Here is a 20,856-nt window from a genome sequence, read left to right on the forward strand (position 1 = left end):
TATTTCCTTCTCATGAGCCATCTACTTTAAATTCTAACAGCCTGAGTTAACTTAGCCTCCTCAAATTCTAATTTACTTTTTACTTCATCATGTCTTGTTCCTCTATGTTATTGTTAACAGAAATGCATAGGCAAGACACTTGTGGCACTACAAGGTCTATTATGAAGCAAACCTGAACTACAGAGATACCAAAAGAAGACACAGAATTGATATACCCTTGCTTAGATAATTTTGACTGGGTTATAGTTTAATAAGAATTAAAATGACATAAGTATAATAAACAATTGCACTTTAAAACATTTGAAAAATTAAAAAAGTACACAACAAATACCCCACAATTATACATCTTATAGTTTTTATACATTACTATATGAACATAGAGGTTAATCATATATAACCTTGTCAGAAGAAATGGTATTTCATGTGTTTAAGTTACAAAAAGTTGAGACAATATACTACATAGTGGTTTGTTCGGTTCTTAAAACATTTTTTTCTGTCTTAAAGTCAGTAGTAATGTTTTGGTGGTTTGTTGTTTTTTTGTGTTTTTTTTTTTCTTCTTACAGATTTCCAACACTTTATCAGTAATGGTTGCAACAAAGATAAGCAAAGTAACACTTCACTTCATTGGTATTTAGTGCAAATTTTTGTTAATTTAACATGAAATGTCACTGTTAAACATGTACACTTTAGAAATGTTTCCACCAAGTACTGTACAGAATACAGTTTCCATTATTACACTAGATACCTTTATGGTTGAAAACAACTTCTGCTTTGAAGCTTTAGATTAAGACCATCCTTAATGAAAGCTCTATTCTATGTGCTAGAAGTGTATTGTATTGGAAAATTGCATCATCACGTCATGCACAATAGCACCTAATTATGCTATGCTTTTTCGAATACTTTAATCCTGATTTACTTCACCTTCTCTGTATTTCTGCCTGGATCCCTGTCCCAAGAAATAATCGTGAAGATGGGTTTCAGGCAGTTTAGTTCTTGTAATTACAAGTAGTGCAGGCTTATAAACTCAGAAAAAAAAGTGTAAATCGAACTTAAGCAGCACTAATTCATGGTGCTTGCAGAGCAAAACCAGTTATGGGCCCAATTCTTTCTCAGATAAGCTTGCAGAGATTTTTACTTTGAAGACGTTAAGTATTTTTTTCCAAATATTTGAGAACAACATTGCCCCATCTTTGTACAAAACATTTAAAATACTTATATTAAGAGAAAAAAAAGTTACTTTAGAGATTTTGGTTTTAAATATAAAACAGTAAAACTGATGGCTTAAAAGAGACCCAAGAAAAAAACGTCCTGCTGCTGCACAGCTACTCAATCTAATGCATCCTTTGTGTTTGTGCTGTTGTAACCATGATACTGAACCTTTGTTTTTGCTTTGATAGGAAATAGAGTATTCAGTAATGACTTTTGTGGACAAGCCCTTTTTGATTTTTGGAATGGGAGGCTATGGCAGGTTTCACTCTGTTTTCTGCATAATTTAAAGTGCTGCTACTCATGCTGCATACAGCAGTTTGGCTAAAATACTTCCATGAAATGTCTGTGAATCTATAATGATGCAACTTATCTCATGAAAATATCGTCCTTTAAAATGTTTTAGGCTTAAAGGTTCCTTTGAGCCTTATCATTACAAAGAGATGTTCAAATTTAAAGACTTCCCTTTAAAAACAACTTGGGGGTGTTACAATTATATTTACTAGGATGACTGTAAAAATGTAGACACAGATATTTCTGTGGGATATTAAGGATAGTAAAATTATGGGCTTTTCCCATTTTCGTAATAGGGTGGGAATGAACACTTCTATTTTAGGTACAAAGAAGTAACAAAGAATCTGCCACAACAGATACCCGAGATGGGGGGGTAAGTAAGCACTTACTTGGGAGAGGTACAAAAACACTTTCTGAAGTCTGCTGGCTGTGTTGGTCAAAGTATGGTAAGTTATCTGAACCACCTAAAGCTGCACATGAAGTAAAATCAGGAAGAATGCAGAGTTAAAACTGTAGAGATACCACTGACTGAGCTTTCAGTTTTCAGTTAAATTCAGTCATAAAATCTTATTCCTGTGGGAACTTGATGAGACTAATTCTGTAAGTACAGGAGCACAGGAATAGTTCTACGTACTTCAGTCCCAGATGATTGATTTCAAGTTTTAATCTGCAATCACTGTCTGTATGCATCTTAAACATGGCCAAGCACACAAACAGTGCTGCGCTAAACGACCTGAATAAACACTGCCTCTGGCTTACAGAGTCATCCAGGTTGGAAAAGACCCTCCAGGTCACCAAGTCCAACCACCAACCTGACCTACCAAGTCCCACCATTAAACCGTGTCCCTTCGTGCCATGTCCACACATCTCTTAAATACCTCCAGGGATGAGGACTCCATCAGAGCCCTGGGCAGCCCGTTCCAGTGCTTGACTACCCTCTCTGTGAAGAAGTTCTTCCTAATGACCAATCTAAACCTCCCCTGGCACAACAGAGACTGTTTCCTTATATACTATCATTTGTCACCTGAGGAAAAAGACCAACACCTTCCTTACTGCGGCCTCCGTTCAGGTAGTTGTAAAGAATAGAGGCTTCTTTCTGAAAACTTTCTGACTTCTGTTTAACTAGTAATTTTTATGAAGTTGGATAAATTGTTTGGGTTTTTTTTCCTAGGAGTGAGAGAATATAGACATAATATGTTAATGCTATGATGAAAGAAATTACCTCAGCATTTGGATGGTCCTTCTTATTTATCATTTGCAGGTGGAAAGATGTCTCCCAAAGTTCATTAGGTAAGAAGCTTCCAAATAGCAGGTAGAACTGACAGTTCATACAGTTTAACACTTAAGAAAATTTAGGAATAAGAGAAGGGAACATGCATCTTGCATAAATTTTCAACAATGGAGTGTTGAAAAGCTTTTCTGAGATCTCCACTTAACAGTAGAGATCTAAAATCGCAGAACCAAATACTCAGAGAATTTAAGGAGCTTCTTAAGTTCTGCCCCTTATGATGATACTGGCTAAAATTGACATCCAGTATCTGAGCATTCCTGAATTTTTGAGAGAGGCTGGCTCTGAAATTTGCATGTGACCTCATTTAGCTATTTGTCAAAGCAATGGAATATGTGACTTGAGTACACTTTACAGTGAGCTAGAGCAAAATGGTATCAGTTCAGTTTTCAGTTCTTCAATACATGCATTTTCAGTTTTGTCATGTGTAAAAAGCTGAATAAATAAAAAGAAAGCAATTAATAGGCAGCAATAAGACGTAATGTTATAGTTTACTTTATGATCTGTGGACAGTCACTCCAGGCTTTTGCTTTCCTTTTGGCTAACGCAAGCCAGGCTGGTTCTGTTGACACAGGGTTAGCATCAGGCGTGGAGAATCTCTTGGCCACCTCTTTTGCCAGCGGGTTTGATGGAACAGAATCTGAAATCTCCACTGTTTTTGACAGAGTGGGGAGAGAGAGACAAAACAAACATTACTTAAACCCAGTATTTTGTCACAGTTACAGAGATTTCTTTTCTATGGAAGATGTTCTGTTTTAACACAGTACTTTCCAACCCTCTAAATCATACTATTTACTAACTTATTAGTCTCTTATCCATTTCTTTTTAAGCCAAAAAGCTTTTTTGTTAAATGTATTTAGTACAAATTACTTGAAGTTGTGTTTCACTTCTAGGTTTTGAATGCTTTAAAAAGCCTTAAAATTTCATGCACGGCAAAAATTTTTTTTTCTTTTTAGTGATGTATTTAATGATGTATTTTTAACTAACTAGTAAATGAACAGTAGCAGCAGCTACTATTGTAGACAGACACTTTGAAAAGCTAATAATTTTAAAGGTTATGGTAATTTATGCTATTTTAATGGCTATACCCTCTTAACAGTTCCTGTTGCACAAGATTTATGTGCAAGTCGGAAACACACCAACTTTTTCAAAAAAAAATTTAAAGGTCCTTAGAGGAGATCTCAGCAAACTTATTCTAAACATGTTCTAGCCTGGTCTTCTGTTTTAAATGCTCTCCTAATTGTGGGAAACCTAAATCAATGCTATCATCCATAGTAAAGAAACACTGGCTTACATTATACTGTGCTGTTGATAATGGCTACCTGACTCCAAGTGTCACTGTTTCCTTTAGAGCCAACAGTTATGCTTTCACTTTAACATAATTGGCGATTCCTCTTGAATTTCCTCGTGAAATTCATATCCTAGTGCAGACAGACCTTCCAAGGCTAATTTTTTGTTCCTGGTCTTTCTTTAATCTAATTTTGGATCATCTATTGTGCTAGAGTTTTTGTGCTAGAGCTGACAACATATTACAGTATAACATACCTCAGCACTGCATCTTTCCAGGTAGGGCTGCAGTAGAGCCCTGTGACAGCTTGTGGGAGGAATGCTGTAAAGCTTTTCCAGCTGCCTGCCTCCAAAGCCAGTTTGGGTGCTGGAAGCAAGCTAACAGGTAACTTGAAAGTTTGGGGCAATCTGTGTAAGATGTTGCAAACAAAAGAAGTTCTCAGGCATATCTGCATGGGCACACAGCTGCGCTGTGGACATGCTGCATCTAAGCCAACTGAATACAGGTTTGCCTGGTGCCCCTTCATGTTCTGCGTAGAACAGTCTGTGACATGGGATGGCGCTGCTTTAGCCTTTACTGTTACGAAGCTAAGGTCGCTGTAATACCTCACTGCTTTCATAGTTACATTCCATAATTCTTGGCTCGGAAAGGGATACTGAATAGACGCAGCTGATACGCGTGTATTTAGAGTCAGATAATCATCCAGGTTGGAAAAGACCTCTGATCTCATCTGGCCCAACCTTTAACCTAATACTAAAGTCCACCATTAAACCATGCTACTAAGTTCCAAATCTACATGTTTCTTGAAGACTTTGAGAGATGGTGACTCAACCACTTCCCTGGGCAGCTTATTCCAATCCTGCACAACCCTTTCAGTAAAGAAATTTCTCCCAGTATCCAATCTAAACCTCCCCTGGTGCAACTTGAGGCCATTTTCCCCTGTCACTTGGTGCTTGGGAGAAAAGCCTGATCCCCACCTTGCTATAGCCTCCTTTTAAGGTAATTGCACTGCGTGATAAGGTCTCCCCTGAGCCTCTTTTTCACAAGGCTAAACAAGCCCAGTTCCCGCAGCTGTTCCTCACAGGACTTGTGTTCCAGGCCCTTCACCAGCTTTGTAGCCCTTCTCTGGACACGCTCTAGGGCCTCGATGTCCTTCTGGTAGTGAGTGGCCCAAAACTGAACACAGCACTCAAGGTGCGGCCTCACCAGAGCTGTGTACAGAGGGGCAAGCACTTCCCTGGTAGTGCTGGCCATGCTATTTCTGATACAAGCCAGCACACTGTTGGCCTTTTTGGCCAACAAGCATCTTTACAAGCATTGTTGATGCTTGGCCAAGAAGCATCAACACTTTACTTTCAAAACAGTCTAGCCTGTAAAATGGTTACTTCATTATTTATCCATACTCTTCTTCAAAACCTTTTGCCCATAACTAATGTTGGCTAGAGAAATATTACACAAACCTCAAATTTAAACAGTCACCCCAAATGCCATGACCTTTGAGGAAGCATTTATTTTCATGTTTCTGCCTTCTGAATATGTAATGTATGAATATTATTTATGAATATTCATTTTATCCAAGTGACAAGTCCAGTAGTGGGTTCTGGTTCCAACTGTCTAAACTAGATACTAGACTGGGAGGGAGAAATCCTAAATTCAAAGTGATAGGCTACCTTCAATTTAATGTAATTATTTTTTTGTGGTTTTGAATGGAACAAATCCTCATTCCAAATATTCTGGGGAGAGAATTTCTCCTCTCCAAAGAGGGAGGTGTGAGGACATAACATGCCCTATTTCCCACACAGGTACATCTTGTAGGCTTTCAGCGCCATTGCTGCTCTGTGCTGACCCTCAACCTAAAGCAAATCAGCACTGCAGTTGCAATTTGCAGTAAACCAAATGCCCTTAAATTCAGTAGACTTGTTCAAAAAATACTTGTTGGATGTGGCTTGGGGAGACAGCCTAATTTGTTTTTAGTTTTTAACTTGAACTGGGGCAATTATGAACAGACATAGTTCTGCAACTTTAATGATCTGGGGAACCTAGCAAAAACTGATTAAAATGATGTACTTCCAGCATAACGGCCAGCACATGAGACTGGGCCAAGGTGTATTGCTCCTGCTGAAAGCAAATGCATTCTTAATTCTAGGGGTAATATGAGAGAGAGAAAATCATTCAGTTTCTCAAAAACATGCAATACCATTTCTAAAAGTGCATTATTCTCAGAGGAAATGAGAATCTCTCACTGTACCTGTCACAGAAGTTGGAAGGGTATTAGACTTTTTCAGCTGCTCCCTTCTTTCTAGTCTTGACACAGCAGTCTCAATTTTCTTCTCCCCTTCTTGAGGCGTAGATTTCTGCAGTGTGCTTGTTTTGCTGCTGCTGCTTTTGTTATCTGACTGATTACTCACAGCCGCCTAGAACAGAGAAATAAAATTGGTAAATGAGGACCAGCCTGTCCTGTAGTGGCTACCAGTAAGAGGTAGCACACTTGATGCTTTTGTTCATCACCTGTCCCTTCCTTAACCTTCCTTTTGGGCAAAGAATCTCAACACTCCAATTCTTCTAAAACTTAGAGTTCGTAAAGCTTGTAAAAGAAGACAGCAAAATTAAATTCATCATTTCAGTCAAAATATTGGGCAGTTTGACCCAGCCCAACCTGTTACACACAGTACAGAAGAGTGTGCATCTGTGGGCAGCTTCACACCCACTGCTTTCTTCCACCAGTTACGTATGTCTCTATATATCTGTCCATCAGAAATTTGGGTCCCATAACAAACATCAAAATAGGCTTCATTATTCACACAGCTTCCCTTTTTACCATCTGTGGTACCTATATACAGCATCGCTTCTTGGATAGCGTCACTGCTGTACTGTAAGGGGAAATGGTTTTCTTGCTAATAGAAAAATACCTACTCAGAGAACAGGAGAGATGCAATACTTGAATTCATTGCCTGCTTTAAGTGTTTGAATGTTTTGTATTAGTCTATTTCTTTCACTCATCTACGTTTTATCCTAATAGTACATGCTATGATAAAAATAAATTCAAGTTTACTAATATTCACCTATATTCACCTGTTAATGAATCTTCCGGCTGTTATATCCCAAGCACTGATGTTCTCTCAAGCTCTGAAGGACAGATGTTCCATACAACTTTTCTGTTGCACCACCTGCACAGGGGTCATGCTTATGATTGCTATTAACTACCCTCTGATATTAAGGCATCAGATTTTGTCCTTAAAATTGTCACACTATTGCACATTATTTCCTTCTGGAGATTTGCAAAATGGAACCCTGGACTTTCAGACTACTTTTTACTCACCTTTATCTTGGCTTTTATGACGTCTTACAGACCAACCACAACAAGAAAAGGAATCCCTTCCACAAAATAAAACTAGCCAGTAGTTGCAATGATCACATCAGTATTTCTAAGGATTACTTACATTTTCTTTAGCCAGCTTCTCTGCTTGCTTTGCTTCTCTGGCTTGTCTCCTCTCTTCCCTAGTAGCTTGCTGTTCACGAAATCCCTTTTGCTTTTGTAGCGCCAATGTAATCCAAAGTGGTTGTGAAGTTTCAACTTTTTCCATCAATTTAGAGCCATCTAAAGAGTGCCTGCTCTGGAGGACTGGTTTTTCTGTAAGAAACCATGAAAAGAATTGGTTGAGTAATGCACATCCCTTGCTCAAGCAAATCAGTACAACTTACCTGCTGTGTCAAACTCCAGAGCTAAGCTTATTGACTTCTGTGCCACGCGCAGATCTTCATGAACTGTATGTCAAAACCTGAAACAGTTTTAATGCCTCAAGAATAAGACCCAATTCAGCGCTCTCATACAGCTATACAAATTTATCTTTTTGTTGTTGTTAAAAAGCCTGTCCCCTAGAATTCTAGCCTAATTTACTACATTTACTCCCCCACTACCTAGGAGACATTTGAGTGAAAGTGATACATATTCAATGATTGTTTGCACCTTTGATGAAAGGAAAGGGGTTCAGCCACTAGATACTGCAGTTTCCTGGTCTTCCAGCCACATTTAAGGGAGCAGTGTCCAAACTTCAGCTAAAAAAGGGTGCTGAAAATTAATTATAACTGCAGCCCCTCTTAAAAAGTGTTTTTTTTTTTTTAAATTGCCACTTGAGCATTGGTTGTTTTCTCATTCAGTGCAGTGATTCAAGAGCAATAAAGGGTGGATGTAACCTTCTCTAATGGTTGATGCCTTTGGCTACTCCCAGAAAGAAATCAGACTTTATTTGAGCAGTTATTTGAAAAGTCTCATTGGAGCTAGCAACCAAAACACCTATAATCTGATCTTACATACCTTTAAATATCTGTACTGATGTTTGCAAGTAGTATTTGAGGCTAAAAGCATCTCTGACAACAAGCTAGAGATTTTCTGCATCTTGAACAACATTGGGGCTTGCAGCCAGCGTAGAGCTGTGAGAGGCAGGGAGCAGCTCTGTGGGTGTAAAGGTTCCTGCAGAGCACAGAAACCTTCAGAGGCACCAGTCCCTGTTCTCCCAAGGTGGCAGCCATGCCTCCAACTATTTCCATAAATCCTCATTTAAAAATGAAAGAAAAAAGGGTATTCGTGCTCACAGACTGTAAAAATATGTAGTGGTTCCACTGAGATATGGCTTTAGAAGTGTCTTGATGCTTACAAAAACTAAGTATGAAAAAAAAAGGGATTTCCCAAATAAATGCTGAATTCTTGCCTTGCTCTTTGAGTGCCCTTATGCTGACAGGGGACTTTTTCCATTTGTACAGAACGCTATTTCAGGACACAGGCACTTTCAGCCTTCCTCTGAAGAGTCACTATGACTACTGAGGTTGCTTGTACTACTGCAGAGTGCTTCTGAAATGCAGGCTTGTGTGCCCACGTATAGGCAGGTAGAGAATTTGCCCAAGACAGGCACTATAAGAGCAACTGCATCTTATTTTCTTTGTAAGCTAGATACTGTTCCCCTAAAAATATACCCAATATGACATAAATTATAACAATGACTCCCTCTGCTCCAATGATGCCATTACACATGGAACACGAAGTCCATCGTTTGACTAACTCAGAAAACACACACACTTCAGTTACCTCCTAGAAATTAATTTACTTAAGCAGGTCATACTGGTCACGTTGATTTTGTGTGTATCTAAATGAAACTGTGGGGATGGAAAGTCTCACTCAGACAACCCTAAGCAAAGTAGCGGCACTCCATAATTAATGTGCCAATAATGTGTACAATTATAGCTTAAGACCTGTTTTCTTCCTCTGGACTTCAGTATCTCGTTTTGGAAATGCAGACAATAGTTAAATGAGTTTTTCAAAGTACATACCTTTCTTCAACGGCTCAGGCTTTTTGTCATTCTTTTCTCTCCAGGGAATACTTAGAGATGGGAAAAATGACTTCTTTTCTCTGATTTCTTCCTCTTCATTTTTGTTCTCACTCAGTGCTGTGGGGGGCACCGCTCTGTCTTCTCTTCTCCAGCTACTGTCCGATTCAGCTTTAACAAACCTCTGCCCCAGCGTATCAGCCAGGTTCGAGCGGTTCATTTTCGAGAGAGGAGACGATGGCGGCGTCTGGCTGGCAGGCTTTGGAGCTAGCGCAGGCTTCTGCGGGGCCAGTGATTTGCATGCTGGTTTCTCGTGAGGAGGTAAAGTGCCCTGGCTGAGGGCTGGCAGTGGTGTGCCCGCTGGCTGTGAAAGCTCTACCACGGTAACTGCAGAGCCTTTGGAGTCTTTTAAATGCCCACGGACATTGGCTCTTCCCATGCCAGGGGACGTGCTCTCTTGTGGAGCAAAAACAGTGGGTTCTTTTTCACCTTCTGTCGTAAGCAGAGGGTCAGGCACACCATCAAAACTGTCTCCTGCACTGTATCTTTTCTTCTTCCTTTGCTCTGCCTGTTGATCATAATGGAAACGTAAGGAATAGTTTGTCCTCCGTAACTTTATCCCAAAAGGAGAAACATTTTCTTCTCCGTTTGGTGCTGGTTTATCACTTTTTTTGGTGCTGTTACCCTGCTGATTTTCCAGTGCACCTGGAGGTTCTGATTGGGGTAATTCTTTACCCGGAGGATGAGGAAAGCTTGGAACAAGGAAAGATGGAAGATCTTTTGCAAATTTACAGCCTTCCGTGTTGTCTGTAATTTCACTGCGGGTTTCCAGTTTCTCTTTAGCCGTTTCAGCTAAGCTGTCCTTAAAAGTGGGTGCCACCTCCCCAGCCAGGTCAGCAGGTGAGCCAGTGGTTCTTCCCACAGCCACTGTTTCACTGCCTTTCGCTGCACTCACGTTCTCAGTGTCCAAATTGGCTTTTGAAGCTTCTGAAAACTTCTGCCATGCTGGTGTTATCGAGAACTTGGCATTTGCAGATAGGGTTTTCCTCAAGTTACCATGGGGAGCACCTCGCCCTCGGGGCGTCCAGTCATCGCTGTGCCTGCAGCCGCTTACTCTGTCTTTCTCGTTGTATTTGCTGTTTTCTTTGTTCTTTAGGATTCTGGAGCGGATAGAGGCCCACTCAGCTAGCGTGGCTTGGTCCAGTGTCTCTTGTGCGTATTTCATTTTACTGTTGGTGGGTTTGGTACCTGCCTTTTTTTCCTGGGCCTTCTCTGGTGAAGGAATATCCACGTTTTTTCTCTCTTCTGTTAAGCCCAGTAATGACTTACAAGCCGTGTCCTTTATCTGGTTCAGGTTAACTGCTGTGCCACACAGCTGCGCTCCAGTAACCAAAATAGCTGTGTGGGGCACACACACAGATGAGGGCAGTGTGTGGGAGCCCTTGCTGGAGGTGTGCACCCTGCAGTCTTTGAGGGAAGGGGAAGAGAGTCCTGCTCCCTTGACAGGCATGACTGGACTCAAATTTACTTTCTGAAATATGATCTGTTTATCTCCAGAAGACACCTGGAATGTGAAGGGTCTGGATGCAGTTTGTCTTTCATCTACCTCCTGCCACTTGAGTTCTTCCCCTATTCGCTTTTGTTCCTGAGCATCAACGTCTCTCTTCAGCTTCTGGGCTAGGATTTCTTCTGCTGTTTTATTCCCTTTTTCTGTCTGCTTGAGTTTTGGGGGTCTTGGTCTTTCTTGGAGCTTGTCCTCCACTGGATGCCTGTCAGCCCCTCCAGAACGCAGCTGATCCTTGTCCTGTTGCTGCTCCAAGGATTTTTCTTGTTGCTTTTGCTGAAGATCTTTTCCTTCCGGTTCTGTCTTCTGCTCTTGCAGCTTGCTCCATTCTTTTTCATTTTGTTCCTTTTGTTGCTTCAGTTCATCTTGTTGCATAATATCTGTACTTTCCAAGTGCATTTGTTTTGTGAGCTTATGTTTTCTCTGCTCTTCCCGCTTCTGTTTCTTCTCCAGTAATTGCTGGGGTTGTTCCTCCTCTGTCTTTTCTTTCTCCTTCAAGAGCTGCCTTTGTTCCTCCTGTTTCTTCTGTTGCTTGAGACTCTCAAGTTCCTTCTCCTGCTTCAGTTTTATTTCACCTTCTTGAAGTTCTTTCTCCTCTAGCTCTTGTCTCTGTTTTTCTTCCTTCTTTTGTTCCTTGAGTTCTTTTTGTTCCTCCAGCTGATTTCTTTCCTCTTCCTCTTGACGCTGTTTTTCAGTCTCATGTTGCCTTTGTTCTTCCAGCTCTAGCCTCTTCTGCTCCTCTAGCTCTCGTCTCTGTTGCTCCTTCAGCTCCTTGTGCCTCTGCTCTTCCCATTCCTGGTGCTCCTGCTCCTCTAGCTCTTGCCTCTTCTGCTCCTCCAACTGCTGGCATCTCTGTTCCTCCTGTTCCTGGAACTTCTGCTGCTCTAGCTCTTGGCTCTGCTCCTCCTCTTCCTGGTGCTTCCGTTCCTCCAGCTCTCGTCTCTTTTGCTCCTCCTGTTCCTGGTGTTTGTGCTCCTCCAGCTCCTGCCTCTGTTGCTCATCCCATTCCCTGTGCTTCTGTTCCTCCAGCTCCTGTCTCTCTTGCTCGTCCCATTCCCTGTGCTTCTGCTGCTCCACCTCTTGTCTCTGTTGCTCTTCCAACTCCTTCTGCCTCTGCTCCTCCAGCTCTTGCCTCTTTTCTGCCTCCAGCAGTCTTCTCTCTTCTTCCTGGCATGCTTGCTCTTCTGTTTTCAAAGATGTCTCCCCTTCAAGGAGATTCTGCCCGCTCTCCTCTTCACAGTCCCTCCTCTCCTGCTCTTTCTGCATCTGCTCACGCTCTTGGCACCTTTGTTCTTCCATTTCTCTTTGTTCTTCCATTTCCACAATCTGCCTTATCCTTTCGGCCTCAAGGATCCCCCAGTGATCTTCAATTCTTTTCTGCTCTGCCAGTGGAAGCTGCTTTGGCTCATCTCTGTTCTGGATTAGCTTGTCTGCTGTGAAGTGGCCGTTATAACCGGGGTATCTGTCTGCATACAGCTCAGTTTCTAGATCCTCTGGCTCAAATTCTGTTATCGTTAAACTTTGTGATCCCTGAAATGGGGAGACAAGCATGGAGTTATTAATATTGCCTACTGGCTTGTTATTTACAGTGAAAAAACTATCACTTGCAAATGCAAAATTACTTTTTTTCTTTAAAAACAATGATTCACATCCACAGCCAACACACACCAATTTATGGTTACCATCATCATATAATCCATGCCTCTCACCTGTACAGATGATAGCCTTTATAAGAAAGAAAACATCCCAACAGTAATAACAGTATAATGCTAAATATTCAGTCACCCCTTGGTGTACATGAGTTAATCCAGACTAAGACTTGGCATTTCAAATTTACAGTAGCCTGAGGAATAGGGAGAATGCGTTTTGTATCCCTCTTTTGTTACTTAGAGCTCCATTCTAAAAGCTTGAAATAATTAGCACCAGCCTAAGGGCAGTTGTTTTGCTGGCTTTTTCGTAGCAAATCTGCATGTTAGCTGAGACAGAAGCTGTTACCCGCCTGAAAGAGCTCTGCAGTGCAATCCAGGAAAGAGCACTGCTCAGGGAAACAATCTGGTTACTTTTCACAAATCCTGAACTGGAATACCTTCACAGTCAGCCGAGCCTCTAGCTCTACTGCTGGGCCACTGACAAAACCTAGAGCTCCCTCGCAAAGCCGCGCTGTCCAGCACGTGCCAACTGCTGCCTGTTTCTGTGCACTGCCCCTCGGCGCTGGCAGGTAGGTGCAATGCCTGCAGCACACCGAGGGCAGATCTCCTGCACAGCCTGCTCCTTGTCTCTGCAGTGACGTGGTCTGAAGACGAGCTGCGCCCGAACAGTGCTGCCCAGCACTTCCCATGAGGAAAAGAGCACAGTTAATGCCCTGTCCAGCTATCGCTTGTCTGGTCATTGGCTCCAGTTAAACAAAACCACTCTGCATAAACAAAAGGCTTAAGTTTAATTTCTCATTGCAAGAGTGACATTGAAGTACAATGGTGTGGAAGTGGGCTCTCCTGTATGCTGTATTACTTCAACAGTCCCATTTACAAACGCTGGTAAGGTGTCAAGATAAAAGCCATGCAGTAAGCATATGGACCTAGGATTTGATAATTCACTTTAAAAGCTGTTGAAAGAGCTCTGTTACTCAAGTCTTGTTCTTTCATGTAAGACAATGATATCACCGCTCTCAGAATCCATGCCATTTTAAGAAAAGCTGTTTTTTTCCCCCCAATTTATACTACCTGATCACTTGTACAAGAGCAGCATTACCAGTGGCAGATATTCTTCAGACCATTGACATTTTTTTAAAAAAACTAGAATAGCAAGAATCAGAAAGCTCTAGCTGGAATACCTCAGATTTAAGTAGCGTTTGCTTCAACTACATATATTAGCTATATCTAACGTATTAGCTAGCATCCAGGTCTGCGGCCCCCAGCACAAGAAGGACAAGGACCTGTTGGAGCGGGTCCAGAGGAGGGCCATGAGGATGATCAGAGGGCTGGAGCACCTCTCCTGTGAAGACAGGCTGAGAGAGCTGGGGATGTTCAAATTCTTCACTCAGAGGGTGGTGAGGCACTGGCACAGGTTGCCCAGAGAAACTGCGGATGGCCCATCCCTGGCAGTGTTCAAGGCTAGGCTGGATGGGGCTTTGGGAAACCTGATCTAGTGGGTGGCATCCCTGCCCATGGCAGGGGGTTGGAACTGGGTGGTCTTTAAGGTCCTTTCCACCCCAAGCCATTCTATGATTCTGTGATTAAAACTTTTTTGCATCGTCTGTCCAGCGTAGGTTTCATCTTTAGGTCTTTATCTTGATTTCAAAACAAAACAAGCATCCATTTTGTTTTGCCCTGGAGACACAAGATTTTTCCAAGCTTCAGTATCTACCTCTAATGGTATTAATTACATGTTGAGGCAGTCTTCTGTCTATTGCTACTCCTGGTGCACTCATTTGTGGTTACACAGCTTAACAAGTACCCCCTCCCTCTCATTATTTCACCAGTGGTTCAATACCTTTGTTAATCTCTTGTGCTTTCTTGACATCCTCTGCTTTTTTGGCTTTACTGACAGCTTGTGTTTAGCTGCACTGTTGTCTAGACGAGCAACAGCCTGGGGAACTGCATCCAGATTGATTGTTTCAATCGTGCCAGAACAGGAAAATTGTCTTTTTGGCCGCGATGGTCTGACTGGAGTGACCTGTTCGTATCACAAACACAAGAAGTTTTTATTAAACTATTTGTTCCATTTAAAAATATTCATACAACAAACAAACAAAAACACGCAAAAACAACAACAGCAGAACAAAAACCAATCCCCACAAAACTTTGCAGTTTTGAATTCAAAGCAATTATTAATTCATAACTAGTTTATAAACTAATTAGTTTATTTCAAACCCTGTTTTTCCACTACAGAAATTATGAACTTCACCCAGCTGTAACATTTTCCTTTTCCCAGTATCACACATTTTCATACTTCTAATTTAAAAATTACTTGGAATGTTCTAATTTTTTTTTCACAGTTTAGTTCCGTGCAGAAGCTGTTGGAAATGGGAGGGGCAGAGGCAGAGTTTTCAGCAACATCCCTCGGAACATTTTAAAGTTTGCTTAATGAAAAATAGGTGCATCTTTAAATCATTTAGATGATAGACTTTAGGCAAGAGTAAATCAGAATGACTTATCTAAGCATTAGAACAGAACAGCTACAGAGCCGTACTGTTTGCGTGGGAGACGACTGAGATATTGGGTCTCAGACCAGCCCAGTGCCTCCAGAAAAGCTTCCTGCCACAGCCATGGGGAGTTGTCCAAGCTAGCACCAAAGCACAGGAAAAAAAATAAAAAATAAATACTGTCTTTGGTGCTTTTCCTCTTGCATTTCAAATATTTAGGTTCAGAAACTGCAAATACAAACAAAGTGATTTAGTGAAACAACTTGTGTGAATAAACAGAGTGGAGCTGTATGTCCAGACCTGTGAGAGTGCCTGTAATCACAGCCTCTCCCGTAAATCACTGACCCATCATCCTGAGTCTGGTATTTGGCTCAACCCCAGTGGAAAAAGAAGACATAAGAAGGGAGAAAACATCTATAAGGAAAGAATCCCATACATTGTTTTCCAGACAGCTCTGCAATCTTCCAAGGTTAAACACATGCTAATGAGGGAACCAATTACTTAAGAACTGATGGAACATTTTGCATACACTTATTGAATTACACGTAGACATAACAAAGTAGTAGAAGTACTTAGGAAAATTGTGTCTCTGTGATTAATGCATCAATGCAGGAATGCTGCAGGACTGGCAGAGACTGAGTTCTGCCATCAACTCTCACTGTAGAAACAGATTTCTCAATCTCAGTGAGTGCTTATTTACAAAGTCTTGGACGATAATGAAACAAAGAAATGTGTATTAAAGCAAAAACTGACTGACAGGCTTCTAGTAACTAAAACCAGCAAGTAATTCAGTGCAATCTGAGTATAAAAGTTTTGGTACCTTTTCTTCCACTTCATGTCCTGCTCCGGGCAAATTCATTGTTCTCAACAGATCTGGAACGTCAGTTGACTAGAAAACAAGAAGATTACCAGAGCTAGATAGTAAAACATAAAGGATCTAATAAATATGGGTAGAAGGACTTGTGAAATCAGGCAAGTTACAGTAGTCATTTATTTTTTCATTTCGTGTCGCTGCAGGATTGATAAACAATTCTGATTTCTAAATACTAAAATTTTCTCTTTGTTGCTCCTTCAATCACCACTGTCTATAAGAAGCAGTCGAGCACAGCTTTGCAGGATTTCAGGCAGCTCATACTACCTTTATTTTCTCCTGAGCTAGGCCTAACCACAGCTAAGAACCTGGTCCCTACCCAGTGAGGCATTGCCTCTCCTGCAACGAGTTGCAACCCAAGGCTCCCGACGGCTCCTCTTCTCACAAAGCACGTCAGCCCCGCTGCGATCTGAGCCTATCGGTCACTAGGACTCCTTAGCTACTGTCCCCCTTGAAGCCATCTCCCAGAGGGAATTTTAAGGCACAGGGGCTGAAGCAGCATTCATCGCATCCAGAAACATTTCTTTACTTCTTATATCACAGTATTAGTTCATAACCTGGTGGATGCTGGCATCCTGTTACACCAGGTGCACGTGAAAAAGTACAGCCTTCCCTTCTAAACAGGTTATTAGCACAAAGTATAAAGAATCAGCTTGACAAACACGAGTTAAATGAAACCTAGAACTCCTGCTGGCGATCCAGCTTGCTGAGGAAACCCAGCAGTCACAAGCCAGCAGAGGACACATGAAATATTGCAGTGCTGCGTGGGCCCAGCCACCAGGTCCTGCCAGAAGCCACCCCGTGCCCCCAGCCCATGCAGATGAACACACGGAGCTGTTACACGGCCAACAGCAGAGGTGAGCAGGAACCAAGCAAGCTGCCATGCACCAGGAAGTCTCCGATAAAGCAGGTAGTGAGTAGTGCACAGTAAGAGAAAAACAAAGTGATGAGTGCTCTTGCATTTCAGCATTGATTTGTTGGTATCTGCCTGGGCACTTTGAACTGCAATCTCCTTGTAAAAGCAACGTTTACTCCTTCAGCATTCAGAAAAAGAATTGTGCAAAGTAGCAAAACACAGCGTTTGAAAGAGCAGGTGGTAAGGACTGAACCTCTCCCTCCTTAATATCCAGGGGTACTCCCCTGATTTAGTGACTGAATTACTTGTGCTTTCAGGCTGGAGGTCACCAGGTGACGTTCTGGTCTCTTGAAGCAGGAAGGCTGCAGAGAATGTATGCCAGCATCAAACACAACCTGCTCCTAGTACCAAGGTATGCAGCTAAAACGTGCCCCAATTCCACTGCGCTCTGTGGTGTGCCGGGTGCTGAGGGGAGCTATGTTGCCCCTTGAAGACCGGTGAAGATTTTTGGCCACCTCAGCCATAAATCTCTCCCTGCTGTACGTTTGGCACGAGCTGCAGAGGACGCTTGCTCTCATTACCTTTCATGCAGCCAGAGCTAGCACTAGCGACCACGAGCTCACGCCCTGGTCCCCCTCCAGGATTTGATGGGTGCATGAGCAGTGAGGGTGCTGTGTGCCTGCCCCAAGGGTACCCAGGCACAAAGGCAGCCTCCTCCAGGCAGGGAAATGGATGTCCCTTTGTCCCCCGTGTTCCTTTCACTCACTACAACATGACACAGAGCCAGTCTCGCCTTAGAGGATTTCCAGAGAGCTCCTGTCACTCTCTGTGCTTCCTCACTGTCAGAACAAGCCCCTTCCAGATACTGAATGCCTCCAGTTCCTGCTATCAATGAAGAATTAGGACAATTATTTGAATTGCACTGGACATTGGGCTTATAGACCATTCTCAAAATGTTTCTCCACCACATCTGCCTTCATCTCCTGTCTGCGAGGAACGTGGATGTTTACCCCAAGACCAAGGGTTTTATGGATCTTATTTTGGAGTGATTTTCATTTTTGCCATAGTTGCTGTACACAGCTTTCCACGGGGGAGAAGCCATATTTCAAGACATTTTCTGTCTTAGAAAAAATCCAGTCTTGTAGCCACGCTGTGAGCAATGCCTGTTTTGCTGAGGTTCAGAGCAGACATTCAAGTTGGTGATGCCGTGGGACCTGGCTCGGGATGCCAAGAGCACACGCTTCGCACCAGTCCAAGAAGCACAAGCTGAGAGATGCCACCCACATACAACAGCCCGCTGAGCTCAGCGATGCCTCACTGGAGACATCTGTTACTCCCCAGTGAACTTTACTGCCGTAGTACCACCGTAATGCCAAAAATACATCGATTTAAAGTGCTTACTTTATTGCCACTCTCTGAGAGCACTGTGTCCTGCTGAGTGTCAGTCTCCATGGGGCTACTGAGCAATACATCCTCTTCTACACTAGCACTTGCCTCCCCCATTGTCCTCCCAGAAATTGTCATTTGTGGAGGCTGCCCAAATTTTATATTCTTGGCCAACTGTTGCTGAAAAACAAAATGAAGGGAAAAAAAAGGTATTTATATTATGAGCAAAACAAGTCAAGTCTAGCATGTGCCTGTTCTCCACATGGAAGCTGCACAGAAATACTCAGGACAACTTCTGGCTCTGGACAACAACAACAAAAATTAACTTGAGGCTCACGTTGCTGCAACATGAGAGTCATCCCATCTCCATTCTCCCCACAAAGTGACCACCAAGGTCAGGAATTCACTGCATCACTTCTCATTTTGGGTGATCAACTTGAGCTCTCACCGGTGCTGCCAACTTTTGCAAATTTATTGTGAATTTTGCAACATTCCTTCTGTTTTCTTAATCTGTGTCCCAGGTTAAGGCTTTGATTATAAAAGCTAATTACCAAGCCTTACTGCCATAAAGAAATGATAACATCATGATCCACGTGTACCCTGAGAAGTTAAAACTGCCCCAAAAGGCAGCTTCTTTCTTCTCCAGCCCCCAAACCCTGTATGCCACGCAACTGTAGTTTTTAAAGATATCCTAATTGTGAGGACCAGTTTTAAGTTTTAATATCTTAAGGATCTGGCATAACTCTGTGCTAGGGGAGGCAAATTCTCAAAGGAGAGAAAACCCAGCTTCTTTTAGATGCTTGCTGTCAAGGAACAGTGCACAAACTCGTGTAAGTTCATGCTCATATGCACTGCCCCGTCACCAGCCTTTACACGAGAAAAGTTTATGCACAGAAGATACAGTAAACCAAAAGATAAAGGAGCTTTCCAATCATTTACTTTCTTTGTTGAAGTAATCTTTTCTCTAGTGTTACAAGAAAGTACTCCTGAATTATATCAAGGATAAGGTAAGCAAAATAAGTAGCATATAATATCTATCCTCTGGTGGGATGAATTGGGCAAGTTGCAGCTCTGGCTACTGCAGACACATGTACCATGCAGTCTTTGAAAGCGAAGTTTTTAGTAACAGTGAAGAAATTCTCTTGAAGAAGGAATAAATAGGATTAAGGAACACTAAATGATAGATTTTCTTCCTGAAATATTTCAGCAAATCATTTTCAGTTAGGAAGGAAGAGAGCAAGTAGTTATCTTCCTGCCTCACCATCTTTCAAAGACAGAAAATTCTCCAGAGACCTCCCATCTCTGGCTTTCATTACTGCAAACACCTACAGCTCAGTGGTGCTCAATTCAACTGTGCAACTTGTATTCAGTGTGAATGTCAGGTACCTGCACGGACCCATGATACGAGTTTGACTGAGAAATACGGAAGATTAGAGGAGGTATCACAGAAAACAAGGGCATATCTTATTTCCATACCACAGAATCATCAATGTAGGTCTGGTGAACAGCTGCCAAGGGAAGACACCCTTTAATAGCGGGAGGTAGACTCTAAAAGGATTCAGGTCAGAGCAGTCTTACTTTCATCATCGCTCAGTGGACTTAATTTTACCCATATTAACTGCTAAACATTACCTTAGTATTTTGATACAGAAACCTGGTAAAATACATGTAGAGACTCCTCAGAATCAGGTTACTGAAATAGAATAGTCTATGTCCAGCTGAATTTTGATGGAAAATAATTAAATTCATCTAGTACAGCATTCTGAAACAGTGGGCAGTTTTGTATAGTGGAGGTTTATTCCCACCTAGATTACTGCCGGTGCACCCATCATCTAATAGCAAGGGTTGCACAAAATCCTTCAAGGTTTTCGTGTTATAAACGCAGCTCTCTGACTTGAAGTCTTACAAGTTTCCACTGTGCAAATGGGAGCTGGAAAGAGCAAACATGCCTGTATTCAGTAGTGTGAAGGCTGCGACCGTGCTCTGTTCCTGCAGCTCCTCTGACACCAGTAGAAACCAGCTCCAGAACAGATTCTTAATTTGATAACGTATTGTATAAATTGAGGCTGCTCTTTGCTTCATCTTAAAGTCATATTCCTAGACAGGAAAAATGCTGTAAAAATGTGCATTTGTTTTTAAATGCTGTTTTCCTGTTATTTTCAGGAAATATAATATTGCCAATATTTCTGGACTGTACACAGTTATTTAAATTACTTTGAAGTTTAAAAAGATTTATTTGCTCAGACTTAAATATAAATCATTTTGAAGACTGAAAAAAAATTGAGTAGCCCTCACATTCCTTATAGGACAGAAAGTTCTTTTTTTTTTTTTTTTGCATTTACTTATTGACTTTGTGGAGAAAAAAAAAAGAATAAACTCGATTAATAGTTTTCCATTGGCCAGTTGCTTTCAGTACACTGCAATCTCCAAAACTGATGCTGAATACTCAAATAGCTTATTGTTACCACTAAGCAAATTTATTCTGACTGCTTTCAAAAAACGACATAAAATGTGCTCCTTATTCTTTTTGAAAACGTGTTTGTACTGTAACTGTGGTGCAATTATTCTCTCAAATTCGTACACATACATTCTCTACCTGGTCAATTATAAAAAAAAATAAAAAAAATAATTTGCATCATC

At 41.7% G+C, this 20,856-nt stretch overlaps 1 protein-coding gene across 16 annotated transcripts in view; it reads right to left on the reverse strand.

The window, feature by feature from the left end:
- Nucleotides 1-229: 229 nt before the first annotated feature.
- Nucleotides 230-20,856, reverse strand: part of CRACD (capping protein inhibiting regulator of actin dynamics) — a 129,501-nt gene continuing 108,874 nt past the window's right edge. For 15 of the 16 annotated variants that reach the window (XM_083836155.1, XM_083836154.1, XM_083836152.1 and 12 more), the window contains 7 exons: nt 18,232-18,396; nt 15,924-15,992; nt 14,452-14,634; nt 9,402-12,492; nt 7,517-7,707; nt 6,325-6,490; nt 230-3,440 (listed from right to left, as the gene is read on the reverse strand). In XM_083836155.1, coding sequence (XP_083692281.1) covers nt 3,280-3,440; nt 6,325-6,490; nt 7,517-7,707; nt 9,402-12,492; nt 14,452-14,634; nt 15,924-15,992; nt 18,232-18,396 — 4,026 coding nt within the window. In that variant the 3' untranslated portion in view covers nt 230-3,279. The remainder of the gene's footprint in view (nt 3,441-6,324; nt 6,491-7,516; nt 7,708-9,401; nt 12,493-14,451; nt 14,635-15,923; nt 15,993-18,231; nt 18,397-20,856) is intronic. The other variant, XM_083836144.1, reaches the window with a different exon arrangement.

The sequence above is a fragment of the Anser anser genome (genome assembly GCF_964211835.1).
Source record: "Anser anser genome assembly, chromosome: 4".
Classification (NCBI taxonomy): Eukaryota; Metazoa; Chordata; class Aves; order Anseriformes; family Anatidae; genus Anser; species Anser anser.